General features: G+C 45.3%; 3 protein-coding genes across 7 annotated transcripts in view; 2 read left to right on the forward strand and 1 right to left on the reverse strand.

Annotated features, from left to right (window-relative positions):
• Nucleotides 1-8,628, reverse strand: part of BPGM (bisphosphoglycerate mutase) — a 34,408-nt gene extending 25,780 nt beyond the window's left edge. For both annotated transcript variants that reach the window (XM_058852868.1, XM_058852869.1), the window contains exon 1: nt 8,491-8,628. The gene's annotated coding sequence lies outside the window, so the exon portion shown is untranslated. The remainder of the gene's footprint in view (nt 1-8,490) is intronic.
• Nucleotides 713-24,845, forward strand: LOC131586111 (aldo-keto reductase family 1 member B10-like). 4 transcript variants are annotated; one of them, XM_058852862.1, is made up of 10 exons: nt 713-891; nt 18,996-19,163; nt 19,482-19,598; nt 20,834-20,911; nt 21,453-21,575; nt 22,699-22,805; nt 22,930-23,011; nt 23,483-23,566; nt 24,304-24,386; nt 24,651-24,845. In XM_058852862.1, exons 1-10 carry the CDS (start codon nt 826-828, stop codon nt 24,691-24,693), a joined length of 951 nt encoding a protein of 316 aa, XP_058708845.1. In that variant the 5' UTR covers nt 713-825; the 3' UTR covers nt 24,694-24,845. The 4 variants fall into 4 exon arrangements, with proteins under 4 accessions (XP_058708845.1, XP_058708844.1, XP_058708847.1 ...); XM_058852861.1 differs by lacking the exons at nt 18,996-19,163; nt 19,482-19,598; nt 20,834-20,911; ... (4 more) ...; nt 24,304-24,386; nt 24,651-24,845 and adding exons at nt 1,240-1,407; nt 2,395-2,511; nt 3,658-3,735; ... (4 more) ...; nt 6,363-6,445; nt 6,899-7,175 and having other exon boundaries at nt 714-891; XM_058852864.1 differs by lacking the exon at nt 713-891 and adding an exon at nt 17,830-18,010.
• On the forward strand, nt 8,934-14,594 carry LOC131586108 (aldo-keto reductase family 1 member B1-like). Its single transcript, XM_058852857.1, has 10 exons — nt 8,934-9,065; nt 9,147-9,314; nt 9,633-9,749; nt 10,967-11,044; nt 11,289-11,411; nt 11,908-12,008; nt 12,188-12,269; nt 12,765-12,848; nt 13,237-13,319; nt 13,976-14,594. The coding sequence occupies exons 1-10, from the start codon at nt 8,991-8,993 to the stop codon at nt 14,016-14,018; spliced, it is 954 nt and encodes a 317-aa protein (XP_058708840.1). The 5' UTR covers nt 8,934-8,990; the 3' UTR covers nt 14,019-14,594.
• Nucleotides 24,846-25,692: the final 847 nt, after the last annotated feature.

The following is a 25,692-nucleotide window of genomic DNA, read 5'->3' on the forward strand; positions in this document are numbered from 1 at the left end:
TTTTTTTGATTCTGCTCTATTTCTTCTCTCATGTGGATTTCTCAGTCCCCTCTGGGCCAAGCTCCTTCAGAATATTCCCTCATGGGGAGTTCTGTTTATCTCAGTTCTCTGGGTGAGGAAGAAAACTCCAAAGCTCATCGGGATCTTGTTTCTCGTGTTTATTAGGATGCTGATCTTTCCAGACTTTCTACACAAGTTCAAATCACTCCAACCTGGCACACTTTGGGCTCTGATTGCACAAAATGGCCTTGAACTGTGCAGCTTTTTTATCCTCATATTTATTCTTATCTAATTAGCAATAGACACATATATTATTTTTCTTAATGACCTAATGACCCATCACCTGTGTGCTGCACTGCAGCATTTTTTATCCAATCAGTTACTATTACCCAAAAACTTTTAGAAGAAGAAAATGAAGAAGAAGGAAAAGAGACAACACCCTAAATCCTCCATCTTGTTTTCTGCTCTCTAAACTAGTTTAAACTCTAAACTAATTTTTTCACCCAGTGACTTAAGAAAACTCTCTAATCTACACACACTTTTAGCTTTATCTAACTCAGAGCTAAGCAACAGAGATAAGGGCACACACTCTGTGTCTCAGACTCCAACAATCACCTCGTCAATCTTTAATTGATTTCAGCTTTCCCATTAACCTTTGTGAGCCGAGTGCACAAGAGGAAAAGTCACAGCCTTGTTTGCTGGATGTGGGAGGGCCCAAAGCACCAGTGACACAGCAGCATTGTCCCAGCCCTGGCCAGTGAGCACTGTTAAACCAGACAGGCAAGAGGCAGCTGTGCTGAGGCAGCCAGGAGGGAGTGCAGGATCATGGCCACCTACGTGCAGCTGAACACCGGTGCCAAGATGCCTCTCGTGGGGCTGGGCACCTGGAAGGTAAGAGCTACAGAGTAAAGCACCTGTACTGCAGAGCTCCCCAGCACAAAATTTCACTGCTCCTGGTCCAGCTTTGGACAGCTGTCCTGGGGCTCTGCTCTGCCTGGCTGTTGGGCTGAGCATGAGTTGGAGTGGAGCTACAGGTAAATGGCTGGAGGTTGATTTCCAGCCCTGGAGTCCATGTTTACCACTGCAAGAAACGGTGTTCTTGTAAAGGAAAAAACCCCACCAACCTGGACTGGGGGGAGGGATTGCTTTCCCTAACACAGTTTTCCTGGTTTTATTTATTCCCTAGAATACAGATCTTTGACAAGCACTGATTCTTAATATTTATGCATTTTTTTCCAGTCTGCAGCTGGGCAAGTAAAAGCTGTGGTGATGGCTGCCATCGATGCCGGGTACCGCCACTTCGACTGTGCCTACGTGTACGAGAATGAGAATGAAATTGGGGAAGGGATCCAGCAGAAAATCAAAGAAGGAGCTGTGAAAAGGGAAGACCTCTTTGTTGTCAGCAAGGTAAGGATCAAATGATCCTGCAGCCTGGAGCACAGCTGGGGGAATGCTTTGCATAAAGTATTTTTATTAGAAATAAAATAGGAAGGTAGCAGGAAGGTAAAAAATAGAGACAAACTTTACGTTATAGGATAAAGCAAATCATAGCAGCATTCAGGTCACTGCTGATACAAGGTTACAGCTTCACCCCTTTCTGTAGGGAGAGTTAGGAAGGACACACCGTGTCTGCACCCTGCTGTGGTGACCCAGCACTCCCGGGGGACGGACTGATCAGTGCAAAAGAAGAGAAGCAGGAAAAGGCAGAGTGGACCAGATAGCCCCGAGCAAGGTAGAAACAAGTGATGCAGAGGTCAGAGACCACTCAGTGTAAAGGACTGATAGAGGCAGAAGCAGCTTGCTAATGACAGCCTGCTGACTGCTAAAGCACAGCAGAGCACACAGGCCTGTCACTACCTGGTGCTTGTTCCAGCAGTTGGCTCAGGGCATTGCCAAAGAAGTGTCCCTGCCATGGGAGCTGTCTTTCAGAGCACCTTGGGACACTCAGCACATGTCCCAAGGAAGGTGGGGATAGTGGGCTTTCTTTCTTATTACAAAAATCAGGCTATTTAGCTGGAATCTGGAGTTACTTCTTACCTAAGTAAAGGTTGGGGGCAACCACTCTTTATGGTTTGTGTTATATTTCCTTGGCTTTGCCTGCTACATGCGTGCTCAGGAAGAACAGATACACCACTGCCTCTGGGAGCCCCCTACTGCCAGGGCACACCCTGGGGCAAAGGGGGTAGCACAAATGATGGGTGAACCTGACAGTGGCACACACTGCCCCCAGGGTCACAGGCCAGGCCCAGCCCAGATCTTGCCACATCTGAAGAGCACTAGGCTGGCCTCATGCCACATCTCATTCCAAAGAACAGGGAGCATTTCTGTGCTGCGCAGGAGAGCACCCCAGAGCTTTAACCAGGAGGTCACAGTCTGCCCTGCTTTTGTCTCCAGCTGTGGTGCACCTTTCATGAGAAGCCTCTGGTGAAGAAAGCCTGCCTGAAGACTCTTGCTGACCTGAAACTGGATTACCTGGATCTCTACCTCATGCACTGGCCTTTTGGCTTCAAGGTACACAGTAACAGCAGGTCTCATTCCTGGGAGAGCTCCTCAGAAGTGCCAGGAGCACTTGCAGCACCACTGCTGCTCCAGAAAGAGCCCGTGCCTGTTGTGCCAGCACTGCCCAGTGCTGCCCATCCCACTCTGCCCCTGATCTCTGCCCCAACAGCGCTGCCTGCACAGCGTCCTCTGCCCTCCTGATAACGGGCAGGCAGAGCCAGCACTAAGCTCAGGCCCCTGGCTGCAAGCAATAGCTGTTTTTCTTTCCCTTTCCTTCACAAACCCAAAGTGTGCTCTTCTGAAGGAAAAGCCCCTGGGATAGAGGGGTGCAGTTTGCTGCCTGACAGAAATTCTTTCCTCTGCAGCTTACAGAATCACATGGTGCAAGTAAACACTTCTGTTTCCCATTTCTTTCTTTATTCTCCAAATCCTTCATACAGTACAGATTGAGCTGACCTTGCCTGTAGGAGCCTTAATGTTGTTTCACAGACTTTGGATCTCAAAAAGATGATGCCTATCAAATTCTTTATTCTACTTTATGCTTTTGAGCTCAATTCCATTCCTTCAATATTGTTCTAGTTAGCTTTATGTGGACAAAGTTGTCAAGTGAAACTGCACAATATTGTGGCATTTAGATAATTCCAGTAATTCAAAATACTTCGGCCATACTGTCCAGTTAGAGGCTGTTCTAATTTTTCTAATACAGCAATTTCAACAATGAGCATCCCCATGGGACATCTGTCAGCAGATGCACTCCAGTATGAAGGTCTGTGTTCCCAAGTCAATCCTCCGTATACCCTTTTTAACAACAACTAAAGAAACTGTTACTTGAACACTACTTGAAGTGAACTCATGTAGGACTCCAGAATATTGTTCTATAAGTTAACCACCTCCCTGCATGCACTCTGTGGATCATCACTTCAAAGGGTCCAGCAGAAACACCTGTCTTTATTGGCATAATAGTTGACAAAAATTCAAGAACTAAGAATAAGAAGTAACCAAAGAACTAATTGAGTTATGGAGAGAATTGCTTGTTGTTTTGTTGGGTTTTTTAATGCAGTATTTGCTTTAGCTCCTTACATCCCTGTTGGGTGATTTTACACAGCTACTGCCACAGCAGAGATTATTTCAAGCCTTTTCTCTCTCTCTCTCTGACAGGCTGGAGAGGAATTATTTCCCAAAGATGACAAAGGCATGGCCATACCCAGCAACAGCGACCTTCTACAGACATGGGAGGTAAGTTCAGCCAGAGCAGAAGAGGAATATCCTCTATCCTCATCAGTCTTTTCCATGCTTGCATTACCTTCAGCAGTCACAGAACTGTTGTCTTGTTCACACAAAATTAGTTGGAAGGAACCAATTTAATAAGGCAGTACAAACTGCCTTATTAAACTTAAATTTACTGCCTTATTAAACAAAATTACAAACTTAAATTTAAACTTAATAAGGCAGTACAAAATAGCTTTTCATAATGGGCATGCTTAATCCTTCCCTGGTTATTCCTATTCTCTGAGTGTCTTACTTGACTGGAGCTGCACAAGCACTTCCAGTGGCCACCACACTGAAGCTAGAAAAATCTCACTGCGGAACAATAACAACTTGTTTTAATAACAAATTGTTTTCACCACAGTTCTTGTGCCTTTCTTGAGTTGCTCAAACAAATTTCACAGAAATAAAGACATTTTAGGTTGAAATCTGGCCTATAATGTGTGGGACAGCCCTCCACTGCTTGCACAATGGTGGATTACTGAGTGTCATCATTCTTCTCCTCATGCAACTCAGTGTGAATTTCTACACACTCAGGGAATGAGAATTTGGGCTTGGGTGAAATGGCATTAATGTGCCAGCATCTGCTTTTCTCTCAGAGAACTTTGCAACACTAAACAGCTCTTTTGTGCTGCTTGTGGTGGGAAACAAGTCACATTAGGAAGAAAATCATCATGAGCTGCCTTGCACACTGGATGATGATTTTGTTGTTTTAGGCCATGGAAGAGCTGGTGGATGCTGGTCTGGTAAAAGCCATTGGTGTCTCCAACTTCAACCATGAGCAGATTGGAAGAATCTTGAACAAGCCAGGACTGAAGCACAAGCCTGCAAATGTCCAGGTGAGCTGCAAAGTGACTGCAGGGGACTGGCTTTGTGGGATTATAAAGATCCAATTACAGCTGCATGAGGAAAAGGAAAAACAAAGCAGACACAGCATGTACTTTAAATTCCTCTCTATGGATATTTCAGAGTACAGCACTTAGATACTTCTTTTTTCTTTTTTTTTTTTTATCACCTTGCTCAACCACTGTTTAAGTGAGAGTTTTCCTGAAAACAGTCTTTCTGGAATAATAAAGAAACCAGAGTTTTGTGAAAGACCCCCCAGCAAAAACTGTGTAAACCCTTTGTATCATTATTGCCATGGTATTATCATGGAGGCCATTCTCAAATCAGGGAAAAAATCATGCTCTAATTGGATTAGGAGAAAATTTCTGGAGCACAATATTGCAGCAGTTCTGGCACTGTCAGACTGTTTGTTTTTTGTGTTGGCAGATTGAATCTCATCCATATCTCACCCAGGAGAAGCTGATCAAGTATTGTCAGTCCAAAGGGCTGGCTGTGACTGCATACAGCCCTCTTGGCTCTCCTGACAGACCATGGTAAATTTGTTTTGCAATCTGCCAGGGAGCTGGTGGGGGTTATGACTGAAGCACTGAGACTGCACACACACCACTCATTTCTTATTTAAATACAGATCTCTGTTGTTGTGCTGAATCTTTCTGCAGAGGTTTCTTGCCACTGGTTTGTTTTCTCTGTGTAGGGCTAAGCCTGAGGATCCTTCCCTTCTGGATGACCCCAAGATCAAAGAGATTGCAGCCAAGCACAACAAAACCCCAGCACAGGTGGGCACTCCTTCCCAATGCAGGAAAGCAGAGCTCCAAAACAGGTAGAACCTCTATCCCTTCCCCATGAACTGTGGCACTTCTCTGATTTTTCCCTAACAATGCAGATTTTTTTATTCTATTACCTCCAGGACACACCTTTAACTCTTTGGCCATCAAAGAGATTCTAGACCACCTTCAGATGTCACTTCCCCTCTCAAGTCCTCTTGCAGAGAATGTAAACCTTGCGTAGACTGCTAAAATCCCAGATGCAAACAAAAGGAATTGACTGGCCCAAAACCAGAATAGAAAGAAGACCTTCCATGGGGGCTTCCCCCACTCTCCTCTTTGCTCTCCAGGCACTGCAACCTGGACTGCAGGGACAGGGATGATTTGAAATGCAGCTTGCACAAGTGCCTATAGCTTAGGGAAAACAGCTGTTGGAACAGGAGGGAAGATTCAGTTGTCTGTTCTTGCAGGTTCTCCTTCGCTTCCAGGTCCAGAGAAATGTGATTGTGATTCCCAAATCTGTCACCCCACAGCGCATTGTGGAGAACTTGCAGGTGAGGGATCGGGATTGAGCTGCTGCCCCTCAGGGATGGCTGGGCACTGATCCTTTATCACCCTTGCCATGGCCTCCTGCAGCAAGAGGACTGGACTTCTTCTTTATGCTTAACTACACTTTACTCTGTGTTAACCCAGGCCTACTTTTGGAGAGTTTAATCAGCAATCCTTACATCATATTATTCCCTGTTCCATGGCTTGTGGATGGATGAGCAGGCACAGCTTGCTTGGAATCCCCACACAGGAACATGCCAGAAACATCTCATCTAAGAATTAGCAATGGTCATAAAATAATCCCTTACATCCATAAAACAAGTTGTTGCTCATAATTCAGTGGTCCATGTGTGAAAATGGATTCTCCAGTGTGGAGCTGCTCTTATATTTCTCTTAAGTTTGTTCAAAGAAGTGATTTCCACTTGTATCTCTGTTTAGGTGTTTGACTTTGAACTGACTAAAGAGGAGATGGCAACTATTCTGACCTTCAACAGAAACTGGAGGGTCTGTGCAATGAATGTGTAAGTGATGCTGCTTGTTTTCTTCTAAATCTTTAATTCTGAGTATTCTGTACATGGAATTTTGTGTCACAGCTTCTAACATGAAATTCAATTTATTTAAAAATCATGCCAACTCAAACTCCAACTGGTTTGTTCCAAAATAATAACATTTTCAGGAGAAGGCTTGATATTTTCACTTTAAAAATAAAACAAAAATTAAACCAAATTGCATTCTCATTTTTAGTTCTTAGTTTTCAGGAATCTCCCTGTAACTTGAATGACAAAAAATGGGTACTGGATGTTCAACTCATCTCAGTCTGTATCAGAGAAAGGAGAATATGTATCTCCACCTGTTCTTGCTGTGACTGCATGATGCAGGTCTTCCCTTGGTGGCTCCTCCATGCACACAGCATTATCTCTACATCACATTTGGATCATGTGTGAAAATAACATTCTCACTTTCATTTCTTTCAGGTCCAAAAATCTCAAGGAATACCCTTTCAATGCAGAATACTGAAGGTGATAAATACTAGACCTCTGGTGTCATCTGCCCTGGTGCTGCCAGTGAAGACATGGGATGTTTATCCCATGAAATTTGTTTTTTTTGGAAGAAGGAAAGAGTATTTTCTACAGCACCACTATTCAGTGGCTGTCTACAGTCGTGCATCAGCAGAAACCAGATGTTGACAAGCACACACCACAGGTCCACAATTTCATCAGAGGTGTCACGCATTTTAAATAAAATTAACTTTAAAATGCAAAAATCTGTTTGAGGGGAAGTTTTCTGTCTGTTGTAGGAAAAACCCAAGGCCCTCCCACCCAGAGATGCACAGAGGGGTGGGTTGCAGCCACCTGCACTGTGGGGACACAGGTCCTGCCTGGGACACTCAGCATTTTCCCCTGCCATCCCTCAGCACCCACCTTGTCCCCTCCTCACTGGCCACAGCCCCCAAGCCCTGGGCACAGCCCTGTTTTTAACAGGAAAATACAAGAACTATCAGAAGCTAAAGTCTTATTAAATAAAAAAATAAAAAAAACCTCTTGAGAAGACACAGAGATATTGGTGGGACCTCAGAGGATGCTCCTGGCTTGATCTGAACTCAGTGCAAGAAAGAGGCCAATGTCTTAAAATCAGATTAAATCTCTACTCCCCTGTTTTACTCCTGCCTTAACAAGCATCTGGAAGTTGAATCAATGCACACCATTTAGCAACATAAACCTGTTCCAATAAATACACTTTTCTCAAAGGTCCTGCCACACCTTCAGGACAGAAACAAGAATTGATATGGTCTGGGCAAGGCCTCACACCAACAAAGCAAAACACCAAACCTTCTGCCCAAAACCTTCTCTCAAAAGACCAAGGTGTCTCTCATGGGGAAAAGCAGGCAGCAACCTTCAAAGGAGAACATGAGTTCACAGAAGAAAGGGAGAGGAAGGAGAAACTGCATTTCTCAGCCCCCTGCTCTCTTATGTGATTAAACTGCAATACCACATCCTGCAGGGGACAGCTGACAGCACTGACAGAAAACTGGAGGAAGATTAAAGGGAAAACTAATTGTCTTGTCTGTCTCCAGTTAAATGAAGCAGAACAATCTTGGGCATCCTCTGTGGGAGAGACATCCTCTGTGGGAGAAAAAAGCACCATTGTACATGTTTCAGATTTCTCTTTGTACCTGAATGAATTCCCCAAGTACCAGCAAACAGCAAAGCCTCCCAAGCAGCCCTAACAGGCTGTTATTGAGCACTCGAAGGATCCTGTTGATAAATTAATTTCTTTTTCATTGCACTTTCAACACCTCATCCGTACAGCATATTTTGCCTCTCCAAAATTGCAAAGTCAGTTTCTAATGTGAAATTAAAAGGCCACCTATCATTTATTGTTACACTCGTACGTATTTCCTTCTGAAATACGGTTTGCACCTCCCTGAAGGCAGAGGGACAAGGTGATCATTGTGATACTCGCTGAAAACTCGGTTGTTTTGAAAACACACTAAAACACGCTTTCCCTTAGCATTTTAAATGAAGTGATTTGTCCTGATAATTTCCGAAATTGCTCGCAAACTCACCCCAAAGCGAAACTGTTTGTCCCACGTTTGTGTCTCTCAGGGAACCGAGAGGGGTTCAAAACACCGGGGGACATGGCACAAGCGAGACACGCACAGACAACCCGAGGTACAGGCGCAGGGTGCTGCGGGAGCTGATCCCTGCAGGAATTCCAGCCGGACCGGGACACACCTGAGCCCAGCCCTTATCTTTCCACAGGGAACTTCACCCTTCTCCCGGGGGAAAGCCGGGAGCGCGCCCGGCCTCCCTCACACACGAACCGCCCCCACGGCCGGCGGCGGTCCCCACTGGCCGCGGGCTCCACTGCTGATTGGTCAGCGCGGCGGGCTCGCGCCGGGACGGAGGACGCTGATTGGTCAGCAGGACGGGCTCGCGCCGGGACGGGGGATGCTGATTGGTCGGCGCGGCGGGCTCGCGCCGGGACGGAGGACGCTGATTGATCAGCGCGACGGGCTCGCGCGAGAGTGAGGGACGGTGATTGGCCGCGGGCGGGGGGGTGCTGATGGCGGGCATGGCGGGGTACGTGAGGCTCGGGACCGCCGCCAGCGCGCCCCTCATGGGGCTGGGAACATGGAAGGTGAGGCGGGCACCGCGCTGCGGGACGGGGGAGCGCCTGAGAATCCCTCACCGAGACCTGCCCTGCCCTTTGTCCCTTTAGTCCCCCCCAGGTAAGGTGGCAGCTGCGGTGATGGCTGCCATCGATGCCGGGTACCGCCACTTCGACTGTGCCTACGTGTACCAGAATGAGAAGGAAGTTGGGGAAGGGATCCAGCAGAAAATCAAGGAAGGTGCTGTGAAGCGAGAGGACCTCTTCGTGGTCAGCAAGGTATGGATCAGATGGCCGTGGATTATGGACATACTGGTTTTATCGGTGGTGTTTTTACAGTAGGAACAGCTGACATTTAACATCATTAAATGCCGTAACACTGGAGAAGTTTGTAATGTGAATGAGTTAATTGCTGGTATTTTCTTGCTTCCTGCGCTGCCGCACAGGCGAGAGCTCAGTGTGTGCGAAGAGCACTGTGCTGGCCCCGTTCCATCCCATTCCAAAGAACAGCATTCCTGTGCGGGAGAGCACCCCAGAGCTTTAACACAGCAATTCTCAGTCTGACAAGTCTGAGAAAGCCCTGCTTTGTGTCCCCAGCTGTGGTGCACCTTCCATGAGAAGCCTCTGGTGAAGGGAGCCTGCCAGAAGACTCTTGCAGACCTGAAGCTGGATTACCTGGATCTCTACCTTGTCCACTGGCCTTTTGGCTTCAAGGTACGGTAGCAGCAATGCCCGTACCTTTGTTTCTTGTGGCTGGTTTAACAGCCCAGCAATTGTTCTGGCTGACAATTCCATGCCTGTTATCTGTGCCAGCACTGCTCTGGTGCTCAGCTTGACCCTGGCCATGTGACTCGGGCTCTTGGTCTCTGCCCTAGGGGCAATTGTTTGATCCTGGGAATGATGGCCTGAAAACTAGAGAAACTAGAGGCAGCTCTCCCAGCTCCAAGCATAAGAGACAGGCTGCTTTACTTTTCTGTTGCAAATCCAGTGTGTATTCATCTCAAATTCACCCCTTGTGGGAAGGAGGGTTGCTTTTTGCTGCTTTTCTGCCATTTTCCTTTGTGTGCTACAGAATCAGAGAGCAAAAGAAAGCCTATCTGGTTTCCATTTCAATCACCAAGTCCTTAGTTCAGTACAGATTGAGCTGACCTTGCTTGTAGGAGCCTTAGCATTGTTCCACTGAGACAGGAATTAAAAAGGTGAAATTTCTTTTAGAGAGTTTATGCCCCCCAAGGTCAGTGAAGGAGTTGATGTCTCAGTTTGAATATTTCTAGTCACAGCCTTTCTATCCTCTTGCAGTCTGATCCCTCCCCATTCTATCTGTTGCTTTTGAGATGCTCATCTTTTTGTTGTGCTTTATTTTAATTTTATATTAACAGAGGCATGAAAATGAAACTGTCTCATGGTGACAGCAGCAAACAGCTGCTAAACACAGTTCAGTCTTGGCATTTTTTCATAACTTGTACACAAAGGCTCTTCTAACTTTCCTTGTGTTGGTGGCTTTACACTGAGCATTCTCATGGAAGAGCTGGCAGTGCACACAAAACCTCTTTTCAGTAGATCTGGTGTTGTGTAGACCAAAGTGTTGATGCCCCCCCTGGAAAAAGGACAAAGCAGTTCTTGCTAAGTGGAAACTGAAGAACAGCACCTGAAGGGAGCACATGTGAGGCTGGAGGCTGCAGCTCTGACTGCTTTGTTTCCCTGTAGGTGTTTGGGTGAGCCATCACTTCCAGGGGTCCAGCAGAAAAACCTGTTCCTACGGGGAGTGGTCACTGGCAAAAATGCCTTAAATTCCTTCCACTTCTCAGGAAGGAATGACTGAATGTAGACAAGAATTAGCGCTCTTGCACTAGAAGTTTAAGGTGCTGTGGTTGTGAGCACTCAAGTGGACTCATCAAGAGATTTTCAAGCAATTTCTCTCTCACTGACAGGCAGGAGAGGATCTGTTCCCTGTAGATGACAAAGGCATGGCCATCCCCAGCAACACAGATATTCTACAGACATGGGAGGTGAGTTCATCCTGTGCAGGAGAGTCACATCTTCTGTCCTCAGCAGTGGTGTTGCCTTCAGCAGTTGCAGAATGTTCATCTGTGTTGATCCATTTTCATTCCTAGTTAGCTGGAAAGAATTTGCAGAAGCACACGGCAGCTTTTAAAAATGTGCTCCCCATGAAGAAGAACAGAGCATGTCAGGAAGAATGTGTTCAGTCACTTCTTACCCACTGCATGCTGACTGTGCTCCTCTTTCTGCCAGGCCATGGAAGAGCTGGTGGATGCTGGTCTGGTAAAAGCCATTGGAATCTCCAATTTTAACCGTGAGCAGATTGAAAGAATCTTGAACAAGCCAGGACTGAAGCACAAGCCTGCAAATAATCAAGTAAGCTGCAAAGTGACTGCAGGGAAATACTTCTCAGGGATTATAAAGTTCTGATTACAGTTGAATGAGGAGGTGGAAAAAGAGAGAACAAAGTAGATACAGCATGTAGTTTAAATCCCTCTCTCTGGATATTTCTTCATACAAACAGAACCAGAATATTTCCTTTTTTTCTCACCTTGTTGAACCGCTAACTTTGGAGTATTTTACTAGGAGCCATTCTCTCTAGAGGCATGAAGAACCCAGATGTGGGCAATTGTTCTGACATAATGATTGACTCCTACAAAGCTTCTCAGAAAAAAAAATCCAAAAAGCACGTTAAGACTCAGTATAAAAGTTGGTGCCCTACAGAATTATAGTCTTGTATTGTCACATAGGTCAACTGCAGGGTTGGGTGAAGGCAATGTCTAATTAGAAAATTAGGATTCAGAAAAATCTCTGGAGCAAGGGAAAACTACAGTAGTTTTACAGCTCTCACTCTCTGCTTCTGTGTTGGCAGATTGAGTGTCATCCATACCTGTCCCAGGAGAAGCTGATTGACTACTGCCACTCCAAAGGGATCACTGTGACAGCCTACTGTCCCCTTGGACGTCCTGATGGGTAATTTCCACGTGGGTTTGTGTGATTTAAGTCTGAAGCATTCAGACTAATTGAGTAATGGTGCAGGTGTATATATATTTTCCTTTTTTTTTTGTTTTTTTTTAATTAATGGGGCTAGATGGAATTTTTCTGAAGTGATTCTTTGTTGTTTCATCCTTTTCTCCCCCTGTTTTGTCTAGTTCTAAACCAGATGCACCTTCTCTTCTGGATGACCCCAAGATCAAGGAGATTGCAGCCAAGCACAACAAAACCCCAGCACAGGTGAGTAGGTGTCAGACAGTGGATACCCCTTCCTCTAACAAAGCAATTTAGGAAACTCTGTCTGAAGAGAGGGCACAGCCACTGTGGTGTTACCTGTGAGCAATCCTGCTTTTTTCTCTTGTTAACAAGCAATGCAGGCTGTCCATTCTGTGTCCTACAAGACAAGCTACTACTAACTCTGGCCATCAGTCAAGAAAATATTCTTGACTCATCTTCAGATGTCACTTCCCCTCTCAAGTCCTCTTGCAGAGAATGTAAACCTTGCATAGACTGCTAAAATCCCAGATGCAAACAAAAGGAATTGACTGGCCCAAAACCAGAATGGAAAGAAGACCTTCCATGGGGGCTTCCCCCACTCTCCTCTTTGCTCTCCAGGCACTGCAACCTGGACTGCAGGGACAGGGATGATTTGAAATGCAGCTTGCACAAGTGCCTATAGCTTAGGGAAAACAGCTGTTGGAACAGGAAGAAGGATTCAGCTGTCTGTTCTTGCAGGTTCTCCTTCGCTTCCAGATCCAGAGAAATGTGATTGTGATTCCCAAATCTGTCACCCCACAGCGCATTGTGGAGAACTTGCAGGTGAGGGATCGGGATTGAGCTGCTGCCCCTCAGGGATGGCTGGGCAGTGATCCTTTATCACCCTTGCCATGGCCTCCTGCAGAAGAGGACTGGACTCTTTCTGTCTGTCTGGAAGGCAGGGCTACAGGGAAAACTGCAGTGAAGAACAGACAGAGCTCTTGCAAACACTATTCTGATAACCTTATCAGGCACTTTATGTGGTGCCTCCTTCTATTTCTTCCCTCTGCCAGTAGAGTGGAAAATCCAATGATATTCCTTTTCCTTTCCATGTTTCATGAATCTATCTTGTAATCAGCATCCTTTCTGATATGAAGTTGTTTTTTCATCTTGTGAATCTTGCTTCTGATTTGATTTGTTTAAAGAAGTCCAGCTGGTTTTCTCTTTTTAGGTGTTTGACTTTGAACTGACTAAAGAGGAGATGGCAACTCTTCTTAGCTTAAACAGAAACTGGAGAATCTGTGAAATGGTCACGTAAGTGGCAGTTTGTGTCCTTCAAACTCTTACATTTTCAATGATCTTTATTCTGATCTCACAGGGACTGCTATAGCTGTTCAAATTAGGTATATTTTGAAATCTGATAAAATTTGGGGGACAAAGCATCTGTTGTTATACTTCCACTTTATTGACTGAAAGGCAAGGGTAAGTTGTGCTGTGTATTCATTGTAAATCCATTCTCCAGGAAACTTTATATGCCTGGAATTCAACATGAGGGTTTTAGTTGATAACTTTGGCTGTGTCCATATGGGATAAATGAGCATTAGGCTGTTTTAAATTTTGGGTAATTTTTTTCTGTAGGGTATTAGAAATTGATGTCAGCCCTTACACAGGTGGTTGTGAGGATGGATAACCATCTGTTGTGCAGTACAAAGCACAGCTGCTTGCAAATATGCACCTTGGAAGCCAAAACAGGAAGTCTTGGCTGCAAGGCCACAGAAAGTGCTGCTGTCTCTGTGTGAATTTTAACTCTGTATCTAAAAAGAGTTAACTCTCTACTTGGTCCCACCACTGTTCAATGCCTGAGTAACAGAAAGGCTGGAACTTGGTCCTGTAGGCTGTTTCTATATTATCAAATCTCTTAAGTTAATTATTTTAGCCTTGAGTAATCTTTCCTCTTTGATTTCCTCCAGGTGCAAAAATCACAAGGCATACCCTTTCAATGCAGAATACTGAAGATGGATTTTTTCCTGCCCTTTCTCAGGCCTCCAGGGTCTAATGAGTTTCTACCATTGCCTCAAACTGTGCACTATGTAGCTTACACACTGTATCCTTCTTGCCAGCAAAGGCAAGGTTATTGTGTTCAGTGACTTTGGGTTTTTTTCTTTGATGGAAGGAAATTGTACAATTGTTCTGAAGAACAAAATGTGGGCTGTGATAATTCTCATGACATGAATGTTTCTGCATGGCTGAAATAGCAAAGGGGAAAACAGAAGAGGGAATTAGCAACTGATTTTATCTGCTGTCTTACATCAGCACCATTTAAGGCTGCAGGGTTAAGGATATATAAGTGCAGGAGAAAAATGCATCCTGAATAATCACATAATCACTTCCTGAAGGTAAATGACAAAATTAACTTCTAGAGTACAGCCCAAAGCTTTCTTCTTTCAAAGAAAAATAAGTGAGAGAAGTGTCCAGATGAATACCAACTCATACTGGGCCTTATTTCAGTCACTTTTTTTAACAGGCTGAAACTGGAAAGAGATTGATGTTCAATTTCATTCTTGACCAAAATAAAAATATTTGGATTACTGCTGGTTTGGAAGTTCTATTCTAATGCTAAAATTAACAAACCAAGAAACTTGCATGAACAATGTAATTGGAAAATAATTCATAAAATTGGATAAAATCAGATATAAAATGTAAGTGGAAATAATCATCCCTGTTCAATTTTAAATGATGTCACAAGAGCATTGAGATCTTGTGCTCAACAAGCAACAGGAGACCAACACCTGACCTGCTGAAAACTCTGCCTGGGTATCCCTGTGGACGGATTTGGTTGGTAGCCAGTGCTGGTATCTGGCTATTGAAAGCCCAGAGTACCAGAGACCGGGGGGAGAGGGGAGATAAGCAGTGTTCAGCAAGTGGCTGGTACAGCACAGAGAGTGGATGGTGGAACTAGAATATGTTAATACTGAGCTGCTGCCCAGGGCCTGACACTGGAGTATATTATATAATATTATATTGTATTCTTTTCAGGATGTGCTGATTCACTGGGACAGGTCTCTGCTCACTGTAACCATGTGAATGAGTAAAGGCTTCCCTTGCCAAAGCCTCTCCTGTTGGAGTCAGAGGCACAGAGAGTGTTCCCTTATCTCTGATACCTGGCTCTGACATCCAAGAAAACACTGAATTTCATATCACACCATGGAAACAACTGTTAAATAGAGAAACCAGGAGTGTGAGTGTGTAAGAGAGTTTTCTTATGTCACTAGGTAAAAAAGTTAAAGGTTTAAACTAGTTAGAAAACAAAAGACAAGATGGAGGATTTAGGGTGTTGTCTTTTCTTCCTTTCTTCTTCCAGAGGTTTTTGGGTAGTAATGAGTGATTGGATAGAAAATGCCGCAGTGCAGCTCACAGGTGTTGGGTCATTGGGTCACTAAGAAAAATAATTAACTTGGCATTTGTTAATTGGGTAAATGGACATATAAAAAAACCTTGAAGAAGTTCTTTGTTGGCCATTTTGCACCTTTCTATCTTAGTGCATGCAGCTCCTTGTGCCTTGTATATATGTAATATAGATTAGAGAAGAATAAACAACCAGGTCTGAAGAGAAAACTGCCTCTCTGTCATCAAACTCAGTCCAAGGGGGGAAAGAACCCAGCCACAAGTGTCCCATCATCTCCCTCCTGGTGGAGGTGCAGGTGAGCCTGGCTGGGCAGTGCTGGGATGGCTGGGAGGTGCTGTGACAGTGTGGCAGCTCGGGTGTCCGTGTGTCCACGTGTGCCTGGGGCTGGCAGAACATCTGCTGCATTCTGATCCGTAACTCCCACACCAGACCGAGCTGTGAGCTCTGAGGAATGCATGTGAAGGTTGAGCTGTGTCTTGAGTAGCTGAATGGTCAAGAGACTTCCTTGAGGACTAACAAAAACCAGCATTTGTGAAGGTTACTAGCATTAGGGCCCAATGCTGACTGACTTAGTGCTCATGCTGTACTACTGTTTAACTCAGTATGCAGCGGGTAAATACACTTAGACAAGCTTGAGCTGCTTGCATTGTACAATTGCAATGGGAATTGGGTTGTGGGTGTGAGTGCATGGATGAAAGGTTCTTGACAGATGGCAGAAAGGCTGAGAGACTGAATGTCACAGGAGCATCAAGAGGTTGCTGTGATTAGGAGTTAAAATAACTGGATATAATGAACCATGACTGACCAGTTGGTGCAGACAAGAGCTGTGGGAGGAGTCTTGGTACATAGCATGTGAAAGTGCCAGGAGTGTAACTGGAAGTGCTGGAGAGCTCTGTGGTGAAAGTGTGGACTGCTCTGGCTGCCATGCTGTGCTGATCGATCCAGCTTTACAAGCCCTCAGTAAAACAGACTGTGAGGGAACATGACTACACCCATGCAGATACCCAAAATGATGAGGACACGAGGTGTAAGAGCTTGTGTTAGTGCTGAGCCACCGCCCAGAGCCTGACAGGTCAGAGTTGAGTGCTCTTTTTTCCCCCAGGTGAGGCCACACTGACCCACTGCAGTACTTTAGGAGGGGCACACACTAATACACATTGTGAATATTTCCAGGTATGGTTCTCCTGTTGCTTTATCATCCAGAGCTCATACCAATACTCCTTCAGTGCATGTCACATCCTCTCTGTCAGGCTTTTCCTTCACTGATGCACTTGGTGAATCCAGTTTAGCACTGTCACCTTGTCTGGTCTTCCCTTACCCCATGACAGATGCAAACAGAACTTGGCCTTTGTAAGTGATTAAAAAGATTTTGTTCTCAAATGAGGTATGAACAAAACTTGTGCTTTTGGTTGTGACCAAATGGACCTCAGATACATTACAGCAAATGCAAACCTTCTGCTCAAAATCCTTTCTAAAAGACAGAGACATCTCTCAGTCAAGAAACCATTGGGGAAAAACCCCCAAACTGGGATGGCAGCAGGCCTCTCATGCTTGGCTTTAATACTGTACTCCTAATATCACAATCTTTCCACTGATTTCACTGTCCCTCAAGCCAAACCCCAAGAGTCTGAGCATGCTCAGAGCAGATACACAGAGGAGGAATCCAGCAGGGAAAAAAAAGTAAAAGGCAAACAATACGTTACATAACTATTTTGTGATGTTAACCAAAACATCACATCCTGCTGGGGATGGCTGATGGTGCTGACAAAAAACAGAATTACAGATACAAACTATTGTCTACCCTCAGGTAAGCAGGGCAAGAAAAGAGCTACAAAGAGAAAGCACACAGAGAAAAATGCATTATTATGTTGCCAACTGATGCTGACACCTGAATAAATTCTCCAACCACAAGCATCCAGCAAAACTTCAACATAACACCTATTATTCTTCAGCAGCTTTCAAAAAAATACTAAAAGAAGCATCTCCCAACACTAAAAATAATTTTTTTCTTTAAAATAACTGCTTTCTAATTTACCCCTTCAAAGGAGGTCACTTTTCCTCTCCCGTCCCAGAGAGATGAGGAGGGAACCCAGAGCCCACATTGCAGCTGGGGGGATGACACAAAGTGATTCACACAGACGCAGCTCCAAGTGTGATGAAAGAAGAAGGAAGTTTATTTTGTTCTTTCCGTATTTATAGGTTTTTGACCACGACCAGGGATTGGATAGTCAGGTTAACACCTTCCCAACCACACTGGCCGTGAGAGATGTCTATCAAAAGGCAAATCTTTAATGGACTGTATAAACATTTATGTTTATAGTTATTTTCCTGGGAAGGCGGCTAGAAATTATGAAAACAATATCGAAAGGTCTGATTCTCAGGGCGACAGGGGGAGAAGCAGCGAGCCCAGCCCGGTGTCCCCAGGGCCACGGGGCTGTGGCTGTGCCCGGGCGGGTCCCGGGCGGGTCCCGGGGCGCGGCGCTGCCTTTCTGGGAGGGCTGAACGCTCCGGGGAAACACTCCCGGCTGGAGCCATGGCCACCTGCCTGCAGCTCTCCAGCGGGGCCGGGATGCCCGCCGTGGGGCTGGGCACATGGAAGGTAAGGGGGACAGCGGGCTGGCTCCGTGCCATCTCCTCCGGAAGGGTCCGGAGCGCTCGGGGGTGGGCAGGGAGCCGGGACAGCTCGGCTCGGTCCCGGGATGCGAACAGAGCCCCGGCGATGCTTTGGAAGCCGCTTTCGCTCTCCGTCCCTGCCGCAGCCGCCAGGGATGCGCGGATCCCAGCCAGCCCCTGCTGTCCCTGTCCCTTCCCATGCCCCTGCCCTGCAGCACATCCCTGCTGAGGAACAGGCAGTAGCAAGTTCCCCGGGAGCCGTCTGCTAACGAGGTATGGCTTCAGAAGACAATTCATGCGTTTCGAGCAAGTTCTGACAAAGAGGTTTGCACCGTTGTTACGATGACTACAAAACCGCTGATCTATACAATGCCTAGAAACAAACATTGCTGGATTTGTGTGGACAAGAGATGCCAACATTTCTTTGTGCACGGCTCTTACACGCCCTTTCAGGGTGTAAATACACATGGAACTGCACACCTCCTCTGTCTCTGAAGGAAGCAGCTGATATAAAGCTCAAATTACAGGTGGGATGTGCTCTAACATGAGCACAGTGTAACACTCCAAAGAGATGTGGATGAGTAAGGTGTAGACCACTGCCCTCCCCATGAGAACTAAAATTCTTCTAGCTGGGCCATTTGTTTCTCAGACACAGCACTGGGAAGCGAGAAGTGTGGAGCAAGAGGCACTGCAGAGCTCCCTGGCACAAAATTTGGTTCCCCCTGGTCCATCTCTGGCAGTGTTGAGGGCTCTGCTCTACCTGGCTGTTGGCTGAGCCAGCTTGGGACTGGGGCAATGGATAAATACCTGGAGGCTGGATTCAAACCCAGCAGCCTACATTCGTAAGATGAAGAGAGCTTTAAGAGCACAGCATGGAAAAACTCTACTTAAAACCCCACTGTATGTGTTTATTTAGTTGTTAGATAAGTAGGAAATCTGTATGCTTTGGGATCTTAAGCTTCTTTTTCCAGTCTGCAGCTGGGCAAGTAAAAGCTGCGGTGATGGCTGCCATCGATGCCGGGTACCGCCACTTCGACTGTGCCTACGTGTACCAGAATGAGAATGAAATTGGGGAAGGGATCCAGCAGAAAATCAAGGAAGGTGTTGTGAAAAGAGAAGACCTCTTCATTGTCAGCAAGGTAAGGTGACCTAGGATGCAGGGGAATTTGTGACAACATATGCATAGAAGGAAATTCAGAGCTGTGAGGAAAGGCTGTGTGCTATAGTGTGAAATTATTAGGAGAATAGTTCAGACCCATACTGGTAAAAACTTCTTTTTGTCTCTCTATTTTGTAGAGCATTATCTAAGATGTGTTCTACATTCTTCATTTTCATGGGACTGTTCAAATTATGTGTTAAGCAGAAGTAGCCCCAGAAAGTGTGCTAGCTTTTTTTTTCCTTCTTCAGGAAAGAGCTTGAACTCAGGAGGTCACAATCTTCCGTGTTTTTCTCTCTAGCTGTGGTCCACTTTTCATGAGAAGCCTCTGGTGAAGGGAGCCTGCCTGAAGACTCTTGCTGACCTGAAATTGGATTACCTGGATCTCTACCTCATGCACTGGCCTCTGGGGTTCAAGGTACAGTAACAGCAGTGCCCTTGGTTTTCTCTCCTGGGAGAGCTCCTCAGAAGTGCCAGGAGCACTTGCAGCACCACTGCTGCTCCAGAAAGAGCCCGTGCCTGTTGTGCCAGCACTGCCCCAGTGCTGCCCATCCCGCTCTGCCCCTGATCTCTGCCCCAACAGCGCTGCCTGCACAGCGTCCTCTGCCCTCCTGATAACGGGCAGGCAGAGCCAGCACTAAGCTCAGGCCCCTGGCTGCAAGATTGACTCGTGCTGCTTAACTTTGGCCTAAATCATCCTTTCCTGCTTTGAGGGAAGGAAGGCTGTACTTTGCTGCCTGACAGAAATTCTTTCCTCTGTGTGTTACAGAAGCACAGAACAAGAGCATGTTTCTGTCTTCCATTTCCTTCTTTAATCACTGAGTCCTTAACACACTACAGATTGAGCTGAGCTCTGCTGTAGGAGTCTTAAAGTTGTTCCACAGACCCTGGATTTCAAAAGGTGAGACTTTCTGACATCCATGTCAGAAGTACATGAGATACATCTCATCCTTCATGTACTTCAAAGGAGCTGATGTCTCAGTCTGTGTCTAGTCTTGGCTTTTCCTTTCTGCTGCAGACAGGTTAAGACCTCCATCCTATACCTGTGGCTTTCAAGCTTGTCAGCTGTCACACTTGCAAAGCTGTCATGGTTAGTTTTATGTGAACAAAGAGCTTGAGTAAAAGTGTCATAATACTCTGACATCTTCACATTGGATGTGGAGGTTTATTTCTGAGTTTGTACATCTGGGGTGTTCTGATTTGCCTCCAACTTAAACTGAGGCTCCCCTCACAGGACACCTCTGTGTTCACATAATATCTTCTTCAGCAGATGTGGCTCAGCCTAAACCTGACTTAAATGTTCCTGGAACTTTCAACAAGTCCTTCAAAAAAAACAAAAAAAAACCCTAATTTGGCCTTAAAGGAATAATAGAGGAGTACAGGAAGCTTGTTTGTTCCACAAGTGTAACTTGTTTATCTGTACATGTTCTAGTGAGTCATCACATTGCTGGATCCAGGACATACACCTAATATCTGATTCCAGATCATTCCTACTAGGAATGATTACTGGCAAAATTGCCAGGAACAATGTAAACAAATATTAGTATTTTCTGTACTAGTAGCTAAAGCCATCATGGTCTTCAGTTGTCTTGGTATTACCTTGCCAATAAAAAGAGTGTTTATATAATTTTTTTTTTTTTTTTTCACTGACAGGCAGGAGAGGAGCTGTTTCCTGCAGATGACAAAGGCATGGCTATTCCAAGCAACACAGATTTTCTAGATACATGGGAGGTAAGTTCAGCCACAGTGGGAAAGTCATGCTTTCTGTTGCTGGCAGTCTTTTCCATGCTTTCATTACCTTCAGCAGCCACAAAGTTCTTATGTATTTATTGCACCATATACAAAATAGCTTTTCAAAACATACATGTTCAGTCAAGCTGATAATCTTTAGTGAAGCTGCAAGCCAGACTGCCTGGCCATACCAGAAACAGAACTGTCCTCATTCTGTTCTGAAAGTGCTCAAATACACTCTGCTGAAATAAATTAGGTTGTGATCATGCTGGCTTAAGAACACATCATTGATTATCCTTATTTTCCATGTGAAAATAACTGAATTTCTGCCATCTCAAGAAAGGAGCCCTTGGGTTTGGGTGAGATGGAAGACACGGCATAAATACACCAGAGTGCACTTTTCCTCAGGAGACAATCTTTGCAGCTCCAAACATTTGTTTTTCCTTGCCCATGAAGGGAAATGAAGCCACACAAATGAAGGAATAATTCTTCCAGGGCCTGTCTTGTATACTGATGCTGACTGTGCTCCTCTTTCTGCCAGGCCATGGAAGAGCTGGTGGATGCTGGTCTGGTAAAAGCCATTGGTGTCTCCAACTTCAACCATGAGCAGATTGAAAGAATCTTGAACAAGCCAGGACTGAAGCACAAGCCTGCAAATGTCCAGGTGAGCTGCAAAGTGACTGCAGGGGACTGGCTTTGTGGGATTATAAAGATCCAATTACAGCTGCATGAGGAGATGCAAAAAGGAAGAACAAAGCAGACACAGGACAGTTACGCCCTGTGATTATTTCTGAGTACACACAAAGGTGTTGTAGATCTGTGTCCTGATAGGGAATGAAGTTGTGGTACACAAATTACCACAAGAACTCTAAAATACTTGTTCTGTTATTAGTAATGGCATCAATCTGTTATTAATAGCAGATGATTGTTCACACAAGATGTGTTTTATCTCATGCAGGAATCCACAATTCAGTCACCCAGTTGGAAAGGGAGGTCAGTTTTAACTTTTATACAGGAGTAGAGCATTTACTGACACACTGGTGGCTTCCTGGTATCTACTCTGATTTATGTAAAATAGGAAATAAGGTATTTTTATACACACATATTTTAAAAATAAATCACCTAGTCTTTGCATACAGCAGCCACTGCCCCTTTGCATGCAGGTGCTGCAGAAGTTTATCCCTTCAAGGGCCCTTGGACAGACTCAGACATCTCTTACAGTTCTGAATTCAGTACTTCATGCATATTCACCAAGAGTACTAAATTCCCTCAGTCTCCAGAGCCTGCCAGTCCTTCCTCTGCATGTAGTTACAAAAAAAGAGCATGCTGAAAGGAAAAAAAAAAAAAGCATCTTTGTCCAAAACTATAGCACATGAGAAAGGAGCACCAATTGATGAGAAAGGGAGATTTTATGTCTGGAACAGATGGGGGGGGAGAACAGAGCAGATGCAGCACGTTCTTCTCATCCCACTCCACTTTACTGCTGAATATGTGAGGCATTGGGGTTTTCAATATTTGCTAAGCTACTGCTTAGAAATCTGAGAAGGACCTCAGAACATGCCAAAGAACCCCGAGGTGAGCCTTGTGGAATGCTTTTCCCCCAGAGCAAAGACCCAGAGGTACAAGGAGTCTCACTGTAGAAGCAGGTGCTGTAGAAAACTACGGCTGAAAGATGCTTTGCTAAGACTGGCACGTGAGGACAAATTCCAGCCTTGAAGTGCACTGGGAGATAATCCCTGCAGTGAGTTACAGCTGCATTCTACCCATCTCTACCCTTCTGCTGGCAGATTGAATGCAATCCATACCTTACCCAGGAGAAGCTGGTGAACTACTGCCAATCCCAAGGGATTTCTGTGACAGCCTACAGCCCCCTTGGCTCTCCAGACAGACCATGGTAAGATTGCTTTGTAATTTGTGAGGAAGCTGGCATGGATAATGCTTGGAGCACTGAGACAGTCGGTGTACTATTAGCCATTGATGTCAAAACAGATTTCTGCTGTTGTCTCTCCTCTGTGTAGGGCTAAACCAGAGGATCCTTCCCTTCTGGATGACCCCAAGATCAAGGAAATTGCAGCCAAGCACAACAAATCCACAGCCCAGGTACATGGATGCCAGGCTGTGGTACCCCTTCCTGTGACACAGGACAGCCAGTGACAGTGTGGAGGACAGGCTGGCTCTTTGTTCCCAGTCAGCTCTGGTGAGAGGCAGCAGTGCAGGGCCTGTTTTCTGCATGGCCTGCAATGCACACTCTCAAGTGTGCTCTGACTGCCATCATGAAACATTTTCTTGACCTGTCCTCAAATGCTGGAATGTTTCAGTCTTCATCTGAAGTCCTCCTGCAGAGAATGAAATCTTGATAGAAGTCTGGGTGAGCAGGAAGCCTTGACTGGCCCAAAACTGAATGGGAAAGGAGGCCTTTCACAGGAGGCTCCACCACTTCCCTCTTTGCTCTTCAGGCAGGGCAGCCAGGGCTGCAGGGACAGGAATGCTTGGAAAGAGGGATAACATCTATTGGAACAGTCTCTGCTTCCTCCAGGGCAAGAAGAATGATTCAGTTGTCTGTTCTTGCAGGTTCTCCTTCGCTTCCAGATCCAGAGAAATGTGATTGTGATTCCCAAATCTGTCACCCCACAGCGCATTGTGGAGAACTTGCAGGTGAGGGATTGGGATTGAGCTGCTGCCCCTCAGGGATGGCTGGGCTTCTCCCTGCACAGCAAGGGAAAAAATCCTTTATCATTCTTCCCAGCTCCTGCACAGGCAAGAACACCAGGCTTTTTGTCTGTTTACACACTCTACTAAGGGCCAAACTTAAGGTTACAGTTGGAGAGCAGGAATGAACCAAGCCTTTTTTCAGTATGCTGATAATTCTAGCAGTCACTTTACACAGTGTCTTGTATTCTGCAGACTTGAGATGAATTACCAGATGGTTTTTCACTGGCACTTGAGTGCAGCAACACACCATGAAAGGCTTATGTAGAGCAAGCAGTGTTAAGAAAACAGTTGTGGTGTTCACAAACCATGTTGCTCTATTCAGTGGTCTTTTCTAATTCGGTGGTCTTTGACTGCAACTGGTCAGTGGGATTTCAAAAAGTCTAGATAGATTAAATGAAATTTGGAAATCTTCTAGATGTGCCTTTGGAATAGGACAGAAAGATGCATCTCTCACAAGTGACAGATGCAAGAGCCTGCCAAGTGTCCTGCAACAGCTGGCATGTGTTACTGAAACTTGTGATGAATTTTTCTCTTCCCTCTGCCAATGCATTCTTGGTGAAACAGAGAGATGCCTTTTTCATGAAGCAGTCATGTTTTCTAACCAGCTGCCTTCCCTTGCAGACTTGAGGATTTTGCTTACAGACTCTGGTTTGTTCAAAGAGGCGGTTTTCTCTTTTTAGGTGTTTGACTTCAAATTGACTGAAGAGGAGATGGCAACTATTTTCAGCTTTAATAGAAACTGGAGAGTCTATACAATGAGCATGTAAGTGGTAGCACTCAGTATTTTTCTCCAAACCCATCAGTTATGAATATTATATACACAGAGGTTTTGCATCTAAATACTGCCTAGAATGTCAAGAGCCTGAATGATGAAGTAATTGGGATGTTCCAAATGTACAAAAACACATACAATAGAGGAAAACTAATCTGGAATGAACCCATCCTTCAATTACAGAGCTTAGTGGCTTCTTGAAGCAAAACTAGAAAGGAAAATTATGACTAAAATGAAGTTTTCTATTCCCTGCAGGGGCAAAACTCACAAGGACTACCCGTTCAATGCAGAATACTGAAGATATTCATATCCTGCCCTCCTTCAGAGCTTGGTCTGATATTCTTCCTATCAATTTATCTGACTTTCTTATTGCTCTTATTGCTTTTCTCCTCCTGCAGCCAGTGAAGTCACAGCATATGTATTCAGTGTTCATCTCTTGTTTATTCTTTCTGAAAGATACAGTAAAATTGTTCCAAAAGAATAAAATGGGGGCTGTAATCATTTTTTGTCAAAATGTGGATGGAGTAATCCACATTGAGTGCGGGAGAGACTTTGAACTACACATTCACCTTTTTAATTTATCTTGCTTCTACACAAGAGGATAGTTGGAGTTATGAGAGAAAAATCTGAAAAATGTCACCTAAAGGCCAGCAGTTTTATCACTCCAGAAGTAACTGAGAAAGCAGCTTTTCCTACCTAGGAAAAACTTTCCCTTAGGAAAAAAACCAAACTCTATAAGCAGAAAACACAGAGGGGTGTGGTCAGCGGTATTTTCAGCCAGGTTTTCTCCTGAGTGTGTGGATTTTCCCTGGGACAGGGCACATTTCCCATTCCCCTGCGGGCAGCAGAGGGCAGCCATCCCTCAGCCTGTCCCCATCCCTGATGTCACACAGCCCGGGGCTCTGGCTGCTGGCACCAGGAGCTCAGCCCCCAAAGTCCCGGCATCTCCTCTGGCCCTGTCAGCTTGGGGGGCAAATTCTGGCCGCAGTTAATGCCCCTCTAGCTCCATCCACCTCGCCCTCCAGCCCAGCCACCCATCTGCCGCTGCCCTTGGCCCCACAGCCCCAGGTGAGAACAGGAGGTGTTTGCTTTTGGGGCTGTGGCACATTTCTGCTCCCAACCCTTGGGCAGGTGACCAAACACAATCATGAAGTTGCACACTGGGTTTCAAGGCAAAAGAGCAAAACTCTTGTTCAAGAAAACCAGCACCTTCTTTGGTGCTTCTTTCCAAAATTTCCACTTCCAATTCATGCAAATATAATCCAAGAACATTCACTTTGCAGCTTTCTAAAGGAAG

This window comes from Poecile atricapillus, chromosome 18 (assembly GCF_030490865.1).
Source record: "Poecile atricapillus isolate bPoeAtr1 chromosome 18, bPoeAtr1.hap1, whole genome shotgun sequence".
In the NCBI taxonomy this organism is placed as follows: Eukaryota; Metazoa; Chordata; class Aves; order Passeriformes; family Paridae; genus Poecile; species Poecile atricapillus.

Bases quoted from the DNA above. Each gene is read 5' to 3' on its own strand.
- LOC131586108 (XM_058852857.1), top strand. From the start codon at position 8,991: ATGGCGGGCATGGCGGGGTACGTGAGGCTCGGGACCGCCGCCAGCGCG. The intron at 9,315-9,632 runs GTATGGATCAGA...TTGTGTCCCCAG, and splicing joins ACCTCTTCGTGGTCAGCAAG to CTGTGGTGCACCTTCCATGA. The intron at 11,045-11,288 runs GTGAGTTCATCC...TCTTTCTGCCAG, and splicing joins ATATTCTACAGACATGGGAG to GCCATGGAAGAGCTGGTGGA.
- LOC131586111 (XM_058852862.1), top strand. From the start codon at position 826: ATGGCCACCTACGTGCAGCTGAACACCGGTGCCAAGATGCCTCTCGTG. The intron at 22,806-22,929 runs GTAAGATTGCTT...TCCTCTGTGTAG, and splicing joins GGCTCTCCAGACAGACCATG to GGCTAAACCAGAGGATCCTT. The intron at 23,567-24,303 runs GTGAGGGATTGG...TTCTCTTTTTAG, and splicing joins GCATTGTGGAGAACTTGCAG to GTGTTTGACTTCAAATTGAC.